The sequence below is a fragment of the Nothoprocta perdicaria genome, unplaced genomic scaffold (assembly GCF_003342845.1).
Source record: "Nothoprocta perdicaria isolate Ctin4 unplaced genomic scaffold, notPer1 scaffold_372, whole genome shotgun sequence".
NCBI classification, from domain to species: domain Eukaryota; kingdom Metazoa; phylum Chordata; class Aves; order Tinamiformes; family Tinamidae; genus Nothoprocta; species Nothoprocta perdicaria.
The window spans coordinates 68,957-85,878 of NW_020455613.1; the positions used below are offsets into that span (position 1 = coordinate 68,957).

The 16,922-nt window shown below is 41.9% G+C and overlaps 1 protein-coding gene across 1 annotated transcript; it reads left to right on the forward strand.

Moving 5' to 3' along the window:
* Positions 1 to 8,103: 8,103 nt before the first annotated feature.
* Positions 8,104 to 9,054, forward strand: LOC112951811 (olfactory receptor 6F1). Its single transcript, XM_026044578.1, has one exon. The coding sequence runs from the start codon at positions 8,104 to 8,106 to the stop codon at positions 9,052 to 9,054; it is 951 nt and encodes a 316-aa protein (XP_025900363.1).
* The last annotated feature ends 7,868 nt before the right edge of the window (positions 9,055 to 16,922 follow it).

Here is a 16,922-nt window from a genome sequence, read left to right on the forward strand (position 1 = left end):
GACTGGGGAAAGGCAAATGTTGTACCCAACTTCAAAAAATACAAAAAATCTGGGAACCACAGAGCAGACGATCTCATTTTGTTCCCTGAATTCTCATAGTAGACAGGAATCTCATCCATCCTACCAGCATCCTAACCTGGAAGATCTTATTCGCTGAGATCCATGGTCTATGTGTTCTGGGACAACAAGGAGGCCATCACCTGCTGCTCAGCTTGCTAGGAACACTAGCTGCAGGATCCCTGCTGAAGACATACATGTAGGGTATGATTTATGGCCCCGAGGCCAACGTGTTCATGCTCCTTGCAGCTGGGCTGCCTCAGGAAGGTTTGCTGTATCCTTGTTGCACAGCCTTTTGTCCTCGCTTCACGCAGAGGGCTCAATGATATTCCCCTGACTCAAGTGAAAAGCTCCCTGAGAACACGTGGGGATTGCACTGCAGTCCATTAGAGTGATACTTTTAAACAATGACAGCAGGATTTCATAGAATCACAGAATCTTCAAGGTTGGAAGGGACCGCTACAGATCATGTAGTCCAGCCCCCTGTTCCAGCAGGGACACCCAGAGCACGGGGTGGCATCCAGGTGGGTTTGGAGACCTCCAGAGAAGGAGACTCCCTAGCCTCCCTGGGCAGCCTGTGCCAGGGCTCTGGCACCCTCACAGTGAAGAAGTTCCTCCCCACATGGAGATGGAACTGCCTGGGTTTCAACTTATACCCATTTGCTGCAACCATTACAATATGATGTCAACAGAAGTGTCTGAACGTGCAAGACCAGCTGGGATGGTGATGGATAACTGAAGGGAGTCAAACGAGGCAGTCTTGTCCCTTATTGCCTATGATGATGATGGTCCCTGGAACAAGCAACCCTGAGAGTCCCACCACAACACAGAGGGAATCTGGATTTGTTGAAGTCCAGGTGTCAGTGAACTTTGACTCGCTGTGGACAATCAGAATTTAGAATTCAGGACTGAAGTAAAAAATTAATTTATGTCACTCTTTGGTTGAACCCCCTCTATCAAAAGGAAGAGCCTCAGTAGAGGCTAAAGGTCGGCCTCAGTACAGCTAATAATACCAGTCCTCCAAATCTAGAAGAACACTCCTCCAAATCTAGAGAACAGAATAATACCAGTCCCCCAAATCTAGAAGTGTAGTAGAGAACAGGGTTCCCAATTCTAGTCTAAGGGTAACACACAGTTTGAAAACTATGGAATATGTCTTCTGGAAGGAGCAATCTCTCATCAATACTAGAGCTACCATATCTGTTTTAGACTTACATTATTTTTACGATAGTATAAGGAAAATACATCTTAGGTCAGTGCTCCTGATCTAGTTGTGATTACCAAAGTCAGAATGGAATGAACAGTTTGGCACCTAGAATTCAAGGAGTTTAAGTCATTAAACTTTTCTTCGTGTTGTCTAATTCAGGTTCACAAAGTTCACTTCAAATTCTCAAATATGCCTGATGCGAATTGAGGTGCCATGGGGTACTTGGACATTCCCATCGGGCTGGTAAATATGATATAGGAGTTAGGGGAAACCTACTTCTATGGAGAAATGGTTGGGTATCAGATGGGGTACTCAAAGGCATCTCAAACTATGGTCAGATCTGCTTATAGTTTTGTGAGTTTGGGGATAAGCTTGAGTTTACTCTACAAAAGAGTGAATAAACTCTGATTCAGTAATGGTGATGACATGTGAGCGTGCTCAGGGAATGACAGGGAGCAGAACGGTGGAAACCAAGGAGCCAAGGAGTCATTTGTTGGGTCATTTTTTTCACCTTTGTAACAAAAAGACAACGTCAGTTCATCATTGTTGGAATATGCTGTTACATCAGTCTTGAGGTGGGATATTGGGGTTTCCTACTCAAACCAGCAAGTGAGAACTAGAAGAGACACTATGAGAGCTTTGGCAAGAACCTCTGGACAATGAGACTCTTGTCTCATTTGACAAGAATGACCTGGATCAAAGTGTACAGGAGGGACCTGTGAGCTAAGATGAAGCCTGTGAGCAGAGCTGTGGTTGATGAACCTCTCAGGAAGTGTGTTTCAGTTACAGTATCTTGGCTGATCACCATCATTGAGGCCTAGAGAGCAGCTCGGTGCCTCTACCAGTCTCATGAGGGCCCACGTTTGGAAACGGAAGATCTGTAGCATTTCCTTTCCCCATTCTGCATATGGGCATGTCTGAAATGATCATCTCTCCTAGAACCTGGGGATTAGTGTTTAACTTCTTGTTTCTGACACAACATATTGAGAGGAGGCTTGCTGGAGGAGAACTTTCTATTCTCTATCTGTAATCAAAAACTGTGAATTTCTGAACTAATGAGCCCCCAGGGGTATATATTATCTGACTCAGCTTCCAGTCTTGCATCGCACTCTGGGATCCATTAAAACTTCACGTAAATTTTCCTCCTGCTCCTGCCAGCCCTTTCCTCAGGCAGCTTGCCAGATTGCAAAGTAATAGGGAGACAACACCAGATTCCTCAGGAGCCTCATTAAAGCGCTGGGAGGCATAACGAGCTCCGTGTTTGGTGTCCTGCCTCTCCCTGTGCAGTTATCCGCTGTGTGGTGAGCTAGAGAGATTTTAGATGTGTTTCAATTAACACGTGAAGTGTCATTTTTGTGTGTCACTGTTTTAATTATGTACTACAGGAAGCATAGCAATAAATGTATTTTGAAAGGAAGTTAGTTTGGCCAATGTACTGTTGGGAATAAAAAAGAGCAACTTCATAGTCAAGCAGTGAGTGGACAGAGACACCCTTTGGTCCATGTGTAAGAATGGGATAGGTCTTTACAGTCCAGTCTTTTGCCACTACACCCACAGAAGGATCCCAGTTAGCTTGCAAAGTCTCCACCTGATCTTATTACCACTGATTTTATACATATGTTGTACTACTTATGCACAGAAACAGAAGGAATTTTCATCATAATTAAAAATATAAAACAAAACAAAACACCTCAAGGTCTGTTTTACTGAAAGGAGAACACATTCATTATAACAAAATATAATGTCATATCTTGACCTTTGGTCCCAGGGAAGCCCAGTTTCCTCAGAAAATGCACCCAGAAAATAGCTAGATCAATGAAGAGGTGAATAGGTGATAGAAGTTTTCTACAGTAATCAGACTGAAAAATGCCTAAACAACAGAATAAACAGAATGAGTTTAAGAGAAATTGAATGTTTGCATAGAAGGAAAATATCCAGCTAGATCATTGACTTGCGAGATATTTAGCAAATGGAAAAGGCAACTGGATATCATCTTTACTGACTAGTTCAGGAATTTAACAGTTCATGAAATACGGCAATGTATAAGAGAATTTACTTGGGATGAATGTTTTCCTGCAAAATTAACAACATTTTTAACACTTCCAGGAGAGGAGCATGAGAAATTGTAACAGAAAGCTTCAGACATGAACAATGGATTCAGCTGATATTGGTTTTGAAAATGCCAAACTAACTGTTGGCATGGAACTATTCATTTAAAACACATATGCCATTTACATGCAAAAGGAAGCTCAGAACCATTATTAGCGAAACAAAACAAAAACATGACCATGAAGAAGGCAATAGAAAAATGGAAAGGGATAAATAGCAATGTTTCTTAAAGTTAGAAATATGTGATTAAAAAAAAAAAGAAGGAGGTGAAACTGCATTTTCTTTAAGGCTACTCCCTCCTTCTTGCTTTTGTTATTAAAGTGTTTGTAGCATATTGCGTGTTTGTAAAGTGTTTGTAGCATAATTGCATCTATTACCCAATCTGACCCGTTGCACTCGTGAACTGCTCTCTTTAGATGAGGCTCAGTAAAGCCGAGTGGCAAGTGCCATGTGTCGGTGAAACTGTTCTTCTGGGCATACAGAATCACAGAATATTCTAGGTTGGAAGGGACCTCTAGAGATCATCTAGTCCAACCTTCCTGCTCAAGCAGGCACACCTAGAGCATGTGGCACAGGGTGGCATCCAGGCGGGTTTTGAAGACCTCCAGAGTAGGAGACTCCACAACCTCCCTGGGCAGCCTGTTCCACTGCTCTGTCACCCTCACAGTGAAGAAGTTCCTCCTCACCTGGAGAAGGAACCTCCTGTGCTCCAGCTTATGGCCATTACTCCTGGTCCTATCGCTGGCCACCAGTGAAAACAGCTTGTCCCCTTCCTCCCTGCATTCTCCCTTCCTGAACTTATACACATTAATCATATCCCCTCTCAGCCTTCTCTTCTCCAGAGAAAACAGGCCCACTCAGTCTCTCCTCGTACGAGAGATGTTCCATTCCCTTAATCATCTTCATTGCTCTTCTGTCAGCCTTCTGAGATTAGCATTAGCAATTATGCCCGGGGTTTGAACAGACATGAGTAGACCAAGTCAAATGCATTAAATGGAGGAGCTAGACTGAAGGACTGTGAAGCAATCAGAAGGTTCCTCCCATTTCCCCCACCCTTTCCCAGGTGCGGAAGAAAGGGAATTTAGAGAAAAACTAGGGCCTAATAGAAGGCACGGCATTATATAGGCCTGCTTGGAGTGCTACACCATTGCCACCTCCAGGATGGTCTGATCTGCGTGTGCTCAGCTCCTCCACGGTTCCCCAGGCAGCACAACCTGCCCTCCTCACAGCTGCAAAGAGCAGTAACGAGGGTGGAGCCGGGTGAAGACACCACGGCCAAACTCGGTTGTACTCCCTGTGCTGCTGCTAAGGGAGATAATACAATAAGATGTCTGGTGCTGAGCCAGCAGGGGTGGCCAATTACTCCTTTCGGATGAACTTTTCTTGCTCTTTTTTTGGCATTATAAGGCCAAAACAAACTTCCATTCCTAAAGGAACCCACCTCCGAGGTATAGCCACTCCTTGCTGAGCATGCTGTCTAGGTTTTCGATTGACTGTAACTTAAATGAAAGCAAGAGACTTTTCATCAATCAGTAACAAGAGTAAATATGACTACAGTCACTCAAGATCCATGTAAATGTAAAAAAAACAGTATCGAAGTTGAACTAAGGAGGAAGGAAGGAGGAGGGAGGATTCCAGGGCCCATACTTTCGTGGGTATCAGGTTCCCAAAGTGCTCTCTGACCCAATCTTCCTCGACCCAGGGGCAGTCTTCCTCTCTCCAGGCATCTTCTCTTGTCCCTAGGGTCTGGGATTCCAGAGGGCTGCCCTTGGTAATCACTGAAGCCAAGAAGGCATTCAGCAACTCTGCATTTTCTGGGTTTTTCATAACCAGAGCACCCACCCCATTCACCAGCAGGCCCATGTTCTCCTTAATCTTCCTTTTGCCATCGCAGAAGCTCTTCTTATTATTTTTAACATTCCTTGCCAGATTTGGTTCCAAACATGCCTTAGCTTTCCTTGTCGCGTCGCCGCTTTCCCTGACAGCGTTCCTGCATTTCTCCCAAGGGGCCTGTCCTTTCTTCCACGTTCTCCATACTGCTTTTCCACATTCTGTTTGCTGCTTTCAGTCAACGGGCTGAACTCCCTTCCTCTCCTCGGGTCGGGACGCTGCCTGAGGAGACTCGGAAGTTGGAGGGAAGATTCCATCCTAACTTTTGGAACTGGTCGGTGGCCAACCCCCCTTTCCTCCCCTCAGGTCAGGAAGCCACCTGAGGAGACTCGAGACTGAGAGCCCTCTCCCATCTTCTGGGATGAGTAATGATTGCGCATTTGTGCATCAGAGCTAGCTCAAAATCTGATGCTGTAGTAGAGAATTTCCTGTGCGTCCATCCCATACCGGCTTTGTAAAGGTTCCGTTTGAATAAATGAGGCTGTTCATGGACCAGATACTTGTGTGGAAGATGATCGGGCCTACAGTCAACAGTCTCTTCATGAATCCAATACTGCCAGAGCCAGGCCTATAGTTGGTCCTACTCAGTGAGCTCAGTTCAGTCCTCGGAAGGCAACTGGACCTACAGTCCACAGACCTGTCCATGAATCCAGTGCTGACAGAGTCGGGCCTAAGGCTACCACAGGCCTGGATATCTCCTCTCCTCCGCCGCTTTCGGACCGCAACACTAGGACACTCAGAACAGAGCGGGAAATTGGAAGAGAAGAGCCACTCTCAAAGGCAGTGCATACCACGTCATTTAGAAATTAATTTGGAGTAGGATATATCCAGAATTTACATCTCACATTTTTGAAAATCCCAGGCTCTTTTTAGGGACCAAAAATAAAAATAAAAAAAAAGCTTGAACACCTCTTTTAGGCTTAAAGAATGGAGTTTTGAATCATTAGCACTCAACCACATAACATCCCAACCATGCGAGATTGAACAATTATTTCTCATTTGGGAAGATATTAAAGGATTATCCTTATTAGCAATGCAGATATGAAAATATCATCTGGCCTCATTACCCTATACTAACTCCAATTCTTAAAGTTTCTTTTACAAGTCTCAGTAAGCTACATGTAGTGAGGTTTAGGACTTGAGTATGCAAGTAACATAAATTATTTTCTCATGTGCAGTTTAACTAACAGTTTAAATAAAATAAAGAGGAAGGCAGGTCAGTTTGCCCACAAATGAAAAACATGGCCAACTTTCTACACAGATATATTAACTGCTGAGGGATTTTTTTCAAGTCAAAAATGGTCACAGATCTTTTATTCAAAAGCTACATATAATGTGTGTGAATATATCTGTTAAAGTGCTTTTAAACTTCTTGTTTCATCCAGTTATTATAGAGACAAAATACCGGCACAAAACTTTGACATGTCTAAAGATGAGATAAATCCAGCCCTTCCATTTGGGAATATAACCCAATACAGTTCAACTGCCCAAATCTACACCAGATGCCATGATTATACTTTTCTTTATTGAAAACATGAAAAGCAATTGGTAAGAGGTTTATTTGGTTGTTCACCAACTCGCTGTTATAGGAAGCAAGAGCAAAAAAACATAAAAAACCAAATTTGTTTTCACATGTCAAAGTTGAATAGAAATAGCTCCTTGCTTAATTGAAGTATAATTCTTATCCCCACAGCCATTCAGAGACTGAAGGAACTCTGGGGACTTAATTCCTTAAGGAAGAGCCAGTCAAGAAAATATTTGTGTCCTGAAGCTATGCTTGATTTATGGTTTTTCTCCCTCTCAGGGTAAGTGGCAGAAAAGTGCGCTTCAGAAATGCTGCCCTTGCACACCAAGAGGCATTAGTGATTTCAGAGGAAAAATGTTCTTGCACTGATTATTGTGACCTCTTTATGATGTGGAGGTTTTTGCCACTGTGAAATTCAAGGTAAAGCTTGAAAAGAGATTTCTAATTCAGCCTCTCTCTACTTTATATCTCTGTCACTGCATTCATCTTTCTCTTTACCCACCCATGTGAATGTAAAGCTCTAAGATGACAGTTGACCTTGCTTTAAGCAATAGATTGGACTAGCTGATCTGGATTGTTCTAATTCTATATACACTGACTCTTTACCTTTCTATCTATCCCTGCATATTTGGGCAAGTTTGGGGAGCTTTGATGCAGTTTTATTCTTTTTTCTCAGTCATTTTTTCATTTATTTCTGAGTTTAACTGTGTGTTCTGTTTATCTAATTCTGAACTAATTCCTGGATATCCTGCAGTGGCTTGCTTTCTTTCTTCTTCACTTCTTTGTATGCAATCACTGTATGCTCTTCCCATGCAGTTTCTCTATATCAATCTTTCTGTCATTGGCCTTGTCTGTCTAAAGACATGGAGTGGGAGTCATCTGTTCAGTTGTAGATATAATCAAAATACGTCTGAATTAGTAATCTATACTTCTGTATATTCTATATTTGGAAAGAAATAAGCATTTTTGCAGTATGATTCCTCTCTAAGATACATAGGTATATGTGTATCTCTATCTATCTATCTATCGATCTATCTATCTATCTATCTATACAGATAGATATCTGTATATACATATATATACGAGAAGATGAACCATCATCTATATTATTTATTTCTCTCTGTTGACACAAGGGAATATAGTAGGGTCAGGCAGGAGACAAAGAAAAGGGATTGTCTTGTTCACACATTTTAGAGTAATGTTGTTTTCAGTTTATTTTTCTGACAATCTTTTTTTAAATTCTAATATCTAAGTACAAAAAAAAGTCTTCACACACTGAACAAATCTGGTTTTTTTCTTATCTTTTGTGACTTAGATGAATCTTACTTCTGGTATTCAAAGAGGAAACCAAAGTGGCTCCCATGTTTTCATCCTCCTGGGTTTTCCCGGCAACGAGTATATGAAAACAGCTTTGTTCATTCTTTTCCTCATCCTGTACATCTTGGCAATCATGGGAAACTTCTCCATCTTGGTGTTAGTGAGGTGCCATCCACAACTTCATACCCCTATGTACTTTTTCTTATGCAACCTCTCCTTCTTAGAGATCTGGTACACCACCTCCTGTGTCCCAAAAGCTCTAGTGATCCTTCTGGGTGGAAATCCAACCATTTCCTTTACTAATTGCCTTCTGCAGATGTACTCTGTTTTCTCTTTGGGCTGCACAGAGTATTTTCTCTTGGCCGTCATGGCATATGACCGTTGCCTGGCAATCTGCTTCCCTCTACATTATAGTTCAGTCATGAATAGCACCCGTTTAACTAAGCTCACCTTTGCATCATGGTTATGTGGTTTCCTGTTCATCACCATACCTACATATATGATTAGCAGATTGTCTTTCTGTAGATCTAATGTTATTAATCACTTTTTTTGTGACATAGCCTCATGGATAGCTCTCTCTTGCACAGATACGAGTGGACTTGAGTTGGTTGCCTTCATTATCTCTTTCATTGTTATCCTTGGCTCATGTACAATAACCCTGGTCTCCTATATTTACATCATCTCCACCATACTGAAAATGCCATCAGCCATAGGTCAAAAACGGGCCTTTTCCACTTGTTCTTCCCATCTCACCGTCGTGATTGTTTGGTATGGTTCCACCATTTTTCTCCATGTCAAACCCTCCATAAGGGACTCATTAGATATGAGCAAAACTGTCCATGTCCTTAACACTGTTGTCACACCTTTCCTGAATCCTTTCATTTATACCCTGAGAAACAAAGAGGTGAAGAAAGCTTTGAAAAGATCAGTGAAGGGCTCATGGACTTGAAGTGTACCAGCTTGATTTGTCACTCAAGAGACAATATTAAGTTTCTGGGATTTCTTATTGCTCTATATGCTAAAAGCTTGTCTTGGAGATAAGTGAGGCTGCAACACATGTTACAGAGAAGGATGTAGGCAAAGGTGGGACATAGGAACCATGGGCTTCCTCTCCAAACATGACAATTTTTAGAAGGCATTTCAATTTCTTGATGTTTCCATTCCTGCATTTGTAAAATAGGGACAGACCATTGTTTTCTGATTCTCTGAGAATTCACTGGGAAAGGGAATAAATAAGCCCTTGGAATTATTATTTGTTATACTCAATTTTAGAAATATGATTGAGGAATTTTATTATCTGAGTTTCCTTTAACTGAAATGAAGGTCAGACGTCTCCAATGACCCATTGACAATTCATTCACTTTGTAGATGACTATTTCTCTCTACTGATTATGGAAAGAATCCAAGGTAACCATGGTTATGTTTATGATGTGTCTAAAGAAACTACAGACAGGACTTCACATCCACTTTTATTCAAAGGATGGCAATCTCCCTGTATCCGTCCGTCCATCCATCCATCCATCCATTCATCCATCCATCCATCCATCCATCCCCCTGTACTCAACACTGGTGAGGCTGCGCCTTGAGTTCTATGTTCAATTTTGGGCCCCTTACTACAAGAAAGACCTGGAGGTGCTGGAGTAGGTCCAAAGAAGGGCAACAAAGATGGTCAAAGGCCTCGAACACAGACCTTATCAGAAGAATTTCGGATTATTTAGTCTGTAGAAGAGGAGGCTCAGGGAAGACCTTATCGCTCTCTACAACTCCCCGAAAGGAGGTTGTAGGGAGGGGAGTGGAGGGGTGATCTCTTCTCCCAGAATAACTACCAGTAGAACAAGAGGAAATGGTCTCAAGCTGCACCATGGGAGGTTCATGTTAGATATTAGGAAATATTTCTACACAGACAGAGTGTAGAAGAGTAGTCCATCATTAGAACAGGCTGCCCCGGGAAGTGGTGGAGTCCTTGGCTTTTCCAACTGCAGTGATTCTATGACTCTAAGACATTCTGCTTTACAAATTATCTACTCTACAGGGTAGAGTAGTTTCTACAGGGTTCACTAGGGGTTAAATAAGTAGATTTAATGAAGGAATTACACTTCAAACTGCATGGGAAACATGTAAAGGGGTCACTGATGGAAGACTGGTGGATGCATAGGTCAGATGCCCTTGCAGGTCTTACTTTGTGTATCCTAAGAGCCCCTTTGGTCTATACTATAGACAAATACTATAATTATTTCGTATCTCAATAGTTTTCTTATCTTGTGTATGCTAAGCTTGAGTAGTTATTAGCTGAGAAGCAGATCAACTTTGTTGGCAAAATGCAATATGCATGCCTGAAGTGGGTAGATTTAAGTCAAAGGTGGGAACAGTGCACTCCAGGGCTGCTGTAACTCAGCCTCCTCACTGAAAGAGATGTGTTGTTGATGACCCAGTCTGTAGACAAGATTTGGACATGCCTTTCAGACACTAACTTAACCAACAGCTAAAGTATACAGTCAACTACACAGTAGATTATAACATATATGCACACAAAACTGGTCAGTCCAATGATGGCAAAAAAAAAAAAAAGTATTTTCCCCATAATCCTAAATTCAACAACCATGATGACGGTCACTGTCAGAGCCTGTTCCATGCTGATTCTCCAGATCTTACATCTTGTAGCACTTGGAGTAGGCTCATGATTTGGTGAACATCAGGTTCCCTGCGCTTGCTGCAATGTTCTCAGTGTTCCACCTACTGTCAGCGTACAGGGTTAGGTGGATAACAGCAATGTTACAATTCCACTCAACATATCAAGTCATGGTCCTCTGGGTGAGAATCTCCAAGAGGGAACATGAAGTGGGATTCTTTTCCCTTCCCTTTGATTAGTTCCAGGTGGGTATCTCCTGGCCTATCAGCAATATTTTCCCCTCCCAACTGTTAGGATTTGATTGGATCATGCACTCACAGTGCAGCCTGTAGACCAAAAAGCACTTGTCTGCTGGGTGGGCTGTAAGGAATCTACTCTCCGGATAGTGGGGACTTCACTCACATATCAACTGGGATGGTCTTCCCATATATATGACAGAGGTTGAGATCTGTTGTAATGAATGCCAACTTTCACTTGCTCTGGTTAGGAAAAGTCAATGCCCCCCTGTGACGAGTGGGCTTCTTCCCCAGCTCAACATGACTTTTGACACGTAGCCCATTCAGTTTTAACCACCAGTGACATTATCTGACCTGGTGTTTGCCTCGCTGGTTTCTTCCTCCATTCAGACAATAATCATCAGTAATAGTCCTGACAGTTGCATTCTAACAGAGAGATAAGGACCAATTTGGCGTACACAAGTCCAAATTCAGCTGAAATGAAAAAGTAGGACTATAAGGCAACCATCTTATCCCATAAATATGGGACAGCCTGAGAGCCCATTGAACTCTCCTTGCATGGCAGTGGGCTTCATGCCAGGATCTCCCATTGAGCAGGGACGCCCCTCAAGGATACTCCTTGGGGTTAAGAGATCCTTGCTGCAACAGATCAGTGGTAGGTGACTACAGCATACTCTTTTTGAACTTGTAAGCTTTACTGACCTAACTGTGCACAAAATTCCTTAGTCATAAACCATTGACCAGGTCTGGGACTAGGACTGGATCCAGCCACACCTAGGCTCCTCTCCGAAGAAGTTTGGAAAGCAACAGAGTCCAGCCTGAACCCCATAACTCAATGTGGAGATGTCCTTGGTAATTCTGTGTATATCTTGTATCCCATGCAGTAAAAAAGAAGTGACCTTACCATAGAATCTCATTAAAATTGTCCATATCAATAAAACCTATTGCTACCACTTTCACATGAGTGAAGTGCATTATGTCACTCACCTCCACTCACCACTTGTCCCATGACGCCCCCACAACATGGTCCACTCCCTGGGAGAGCTAAACTATTGTGGGGTACCAAGCAACCATAATACCTTTGAGGTATGGTGACCATCAACCGTGCACTCACAAGATGACAGCTATGCAGTTCTATAGTTATTTCTTTTTGTATTTTGTATCTCTTTTCTTTGAGCATGTTGGGGAGAGCCATGCAGTGGATAGTCATTGAGGTAGAACATTGCCCATTAAAACGTTTTTACTCCAAACTGGGAGGGTACCAGTAGGTGACAGTTTGTTCAGCTAATTTTTGAGCAGCCTGATCTTTCTTTCTGCTGATCTCATGTGGATGATAGGGTGTATGATATCTCCAGGCTATTCTTCAGTTATCCGCCCCAATTTTGAATGTCATTTCCTGTAAAATGAGTGCTCTCATCACTTTGGATCCCCCCAAGAGAACCACATAAACCAGTCAAATCTTTTGATTCCTTAATGGTGTGAGCCTGGGTAGCTGCAGCATAGGAGTGGATATGTAATAGATCAGAGCACACATCTACTCAGTGCTTGCTGAATTTCTGGTAAGGGTCTGATCTAATCAATTGACCCTTGATCTAATCAAGGGTCTGATCAACCATGCCTGTCCAGGTTCCTGTCCTGGAGGAGAGCTTTCTCTGCCCTTTGATGTGTCTCTGTTACTCCACAGTCATCTGGACTGGTGAGGTCAGGCTGGACTCCAGCTATTACTTGGACAAGGACAAGACTGTTTCTCCTAGGGCATTTTGGTGACTCCAGATGTCATTCCAACTAGTCTGCACCCTAAGGAACAAAGAGGTCTAGGGAGTCATCAAGAAAATGGGGGCCTATCTTTGGATATAGGTTTCCAGAGGTCATCCACAACAAGGCCATTTCCAGGTCTGGAGCTTTGGAATTCACTTTCCTGTAGGTGTATGACTGAGCAAGCTCTGCAACATCTAGAAGATGGAAGATGCCTGTCTCTTCTTCCAAGGTTCCCTGCTATTCCAAGCCTCATTTTCTGCCCGCATTTCCTTGACCTGGTGAGTGCTTGCAAGAAGAGGGCCTGTGATCCTGCTGTGGCATTTTATGCTTTGCTTTGTAATCAGAAATTTAATCTTTTGCAAAGCTATAATAGGCTTCTTTTTTAAAATTAATTTCTTATAACATTGACTTTTTCAAAACTGACTAAAATTTTGCTAACTTATTGCAAGGAATTTCAAACTCTTGTGAATAATTCTGTGTAAACCTGCATTGGAATTAATATACCACCTAAAATTAATGTCACCTAAATGGTATATCTGAAATGTGAAACATTTATTCCAAAAAATCTTTGTAGTTGGTGAAGAGAAATAGGCATTTCCCAATTCTGATTCACTGGACTCTCTGATATGCTGCCAATTTTGAGGTAGGAAAAGAATGATAAAATTAGGGAGTTTCTTTGCTTTGTATAGTTGGACAACGTGCTGTGTTTCCAAAATGTATAAAGGATTTTGTGAGATGACCTTAGTGATAATTAAACATCAAAGTTGTAGAGGAAGGATTCACGTCCTCTACCTTTAGCCATGTTAAAGGTGAATAACTAGTCAAATTTGTTATAGCCAAAAGTGCCTTCAGTGTCTCCCTCTTCATTTAATTCTTGTGGTAAGATGGAAGGAATTCTTTTCAGGAATTAGGTGTATTTCTCAGTGCACTATATTCTACATATTCATAAATGAGATGAAATGAGCTGAGTTGAAGAGTTCTAGGCCATAGCTTTCCATTCTCTACATTATCAAATCAGAATGTTTGTGCAGAATATGGAAAGCCAGACGTTGAGGCTTGCAGAAGCATGAAGCTATCATTCATATAAATATAGTATTAACCATGAAGCCGTAAGAAAGTAGCTTAGAAGGAGCCTCTAGCTACTTCCTGGACCAAGAACAGAACCTGTCAAAAAAAATAAAAAAAAGTAAATATTGATAAATAATTATAAATAAAATTCTAAACCTCAGAGCTTTTATTAAGACCCATGGGTGTTGGAGCTCCGCAATCACTGCCAGCCACAACACTGTCACCTTCAGCTTTGCAACCAGAGATCAGACACACACTCAGTTGTATCCAAAGAGACACAGACAGCAACACCTAGTGTCTGAAAAGAAAATGTCATCTTCTCTGTCCTCTGGACTTCAGCATTCCTTCTCCACCAGAATCACAGAATCACACAGAATCACAAAATATTCAAGGTTGGAAGGGACCTCTAGAGACCATCTAGTCCAACCTTCCTGCTCAAGCAGGCACACCTAGAGCATGTGGCACAGGGTGGCATCCAAGCGGGTTTTGAAGACCTCCAGAGAAGGAGACTCCACCACCTCCCTGGGCAGCCTGTTCCACTGCTGGATGGTGAGAAGATGGTGAGTGAAAACCATGGTATCACAAACAATGGGGTGGCAGTCTGTAATTCCTTGTGTTGCTGCGAGTTGGTCTGGAACACAAGGAAGCCAAATCTCAGGGGCCTGCAAAGCAGCAGCAAATACATGGGCGTGTGAAAAGGGTCACAGCCAGAAGGGTGAGAAGACTTCAGGTGACAATGGACTACCATGGGAGCTCCCAAAAGGGAAATATATAATGAAGCTGTTAGCACGTATCTGTAAGATTGTACAGCTGGGATTGCACGAAGCTGAAGAAATAACTGGAGAATCGTGGAGTGGAGTAAAGCTAGAATTTGGGTAGATAAAAGTCCTACGTGTAAGGACAGCATGATTCAGGAAATGCTGGGAACAGAGATGTCAGTGAAAACAGTGCTGTGTGCATTCAGAACAGAGGAAGAAGAGGACCCTACCAGCAGCACCGTACTCCTCCCTATAGAGGACATGAGATGTTGACAACTTGCCTTGCCTGAGGAAGGACGCTTGACCTTGGACTGCAGAGGACTGAAAGAGTGAGAATTTATCTTCAAGGAAAAGCTATATCCACTTGTTTCTACTAAATTCATTTGATCAGTAGTGATCTTAAACAGAAATTGGGTGAATGTTAGCATTATCGAGGTTGGACTACTCAGCAGTAGTTTTTATAGTATGATTAAACTGCTAAAACTACAGCCATACTAGAAGTGAGTTTCCTTGAATCAGCACGTAGGTTCCTTGGTGTTCAGAACCAAATAGTGCAGGAAACAACTAGCAAAAGCCCAGAGTGCCACCTCGCTTAGATCTGCAGGCGGGCATCAGAATTAGCCTAAAGAAGGGTCTGCAAATGTTTCTGATGAGGATTCCAGCAGAGCTAGCACGGGATTATTCCTCATCCGCCTAGCAGCAGATCTAATCTCTCCCTATAATACTTACATATAAATCCAGGCTCAGTAATGACGTATCAATCACATATAACTGTGGGATAAATTTGGAGATTATATGTAAAATTGCCCTGTCCAAAGACAGAGGTACTGCTCAAAATCAGAACTACGTAGGCAGAATAGAATTCAAATAGCTGAGCAAAAGCATTCAGTATTTCAATATTCAGAAAATGTGAAATTCTGCATATTCTGCAAATTCTGCTTCTGCAGAAGCCCATGTAGGAATAAAAATGAGGAGAGAGTCTTGTTACTAGGTTAAGTGGATCTGTCTGCTGCAGAAGAGCAGTGCGGGGTGGAAGATTCCTGTTGAAATGGAGCTCCCAGGGGATAGGGCAGGAAGGGATGGAGGGGTAGCTGCCAGGCTCATCAGAACACGGTGAGAATTTATAGGGAGACAAAGAGAAACAGCTCCAGATTCGTGGAATGCAAATTCTCAGTCACCTGGAAAATGAAAAGGTGAATAACATGAATTTATGCACAGAGCCAGCCTAACCAGACATTCAGCTATCCATGTAACAAAGTAAGACACAGGGAAAAAAAAAAAAAAAAAAAAGTATTTCAAGACATGAAATTACATTTTGAAACTTGAAGTAAATACCAAAAAGTGACATATTTTTTTCTCTCCCTTCCCTTCCCTTCCCTTCCCTTTCCTTTCCTTTCCTTTCCTTTCCTTTCCTTTCCTTTCCTTTCCTTTCCTTTCCTTTCCTTTCCTTTCCATTCCATTCTTCCCTTCCCAGTCATACATGCACACACACTTTCTTTTTAGCAAAACAGTAGAAAATAGTTTTAGAAAAAAAGCAAAAAAACTTACAATCTTGCCTTAAAGAAGAGAAAGAAGTGAGAGAAGAGGGGTATGAAGAGGGGAGAGGTATTAAAGCAAAAGATCTAAGATAACCACAAGACCCTAATGGACTTTGGTTCCTAGGGATCCTAAGACCCTAAGATAAATCTGAATAGTTCATTCATAATGTTCATGTAAGAGAAGACAATATTCAGAGTTCAATTCAAAAGCTATGAACATGAAATAATTTAACCCATTCCATGCAAAAGGACAACGTGTTTTCCACACAATCTTCCTGCTGATTGACAGAGGCTTCGTTTCATAACAGTATTTACATAATGGACTTCTATTTATGTTCTCAGTGCTCTGTTGGCTTCATTGGAAAAGCATACAGCAGTTGAGATTTCTGTGGACAAAGATAAAAGTCTTCACGTGAGCTGGACATCCGTAGTTGGACATCCCTTTAAAGACGATTGGGAAAATGGGCACGTTAAAAAAATAATGGAAATGATCTATTCCAGGGAAAATATTCAATGAAACTAGTCATTTCCTGAAATGGCTACGCTGGTATACCAGCACCATTAACTGTGAGCAAATTTTAGACTGTGAATTGAAAATAATAATTTGGGAGCTGTCAGTGTATCCATCCGAAGGGATTCAAAGCCCTTTCTTCAGATGTGAGTAATCTCTACTTAGTTTCCTTTTATGACAAAAGGAGTGGTTTTAGGTTAATCAGGTAATTTTAAAAGGCATTTCATCTAGCCTTATTTAGCTGTCTCCCTTAAAATGAAATGTATAGCACCCTAGATCCTGAGACCCTGTTTCTTTATGTCAAGAAGAAAAGGACTAG

Excerpts from the sequence above, each read along its gene's own strand:
- LOC112951811 (XM_026044578.1), top strand. The coding sequence starts at position 8,104 with ATGAATCTTACTTCTGGTATTCAAAGAGGAAACCAAAGTGGCTCCCAT.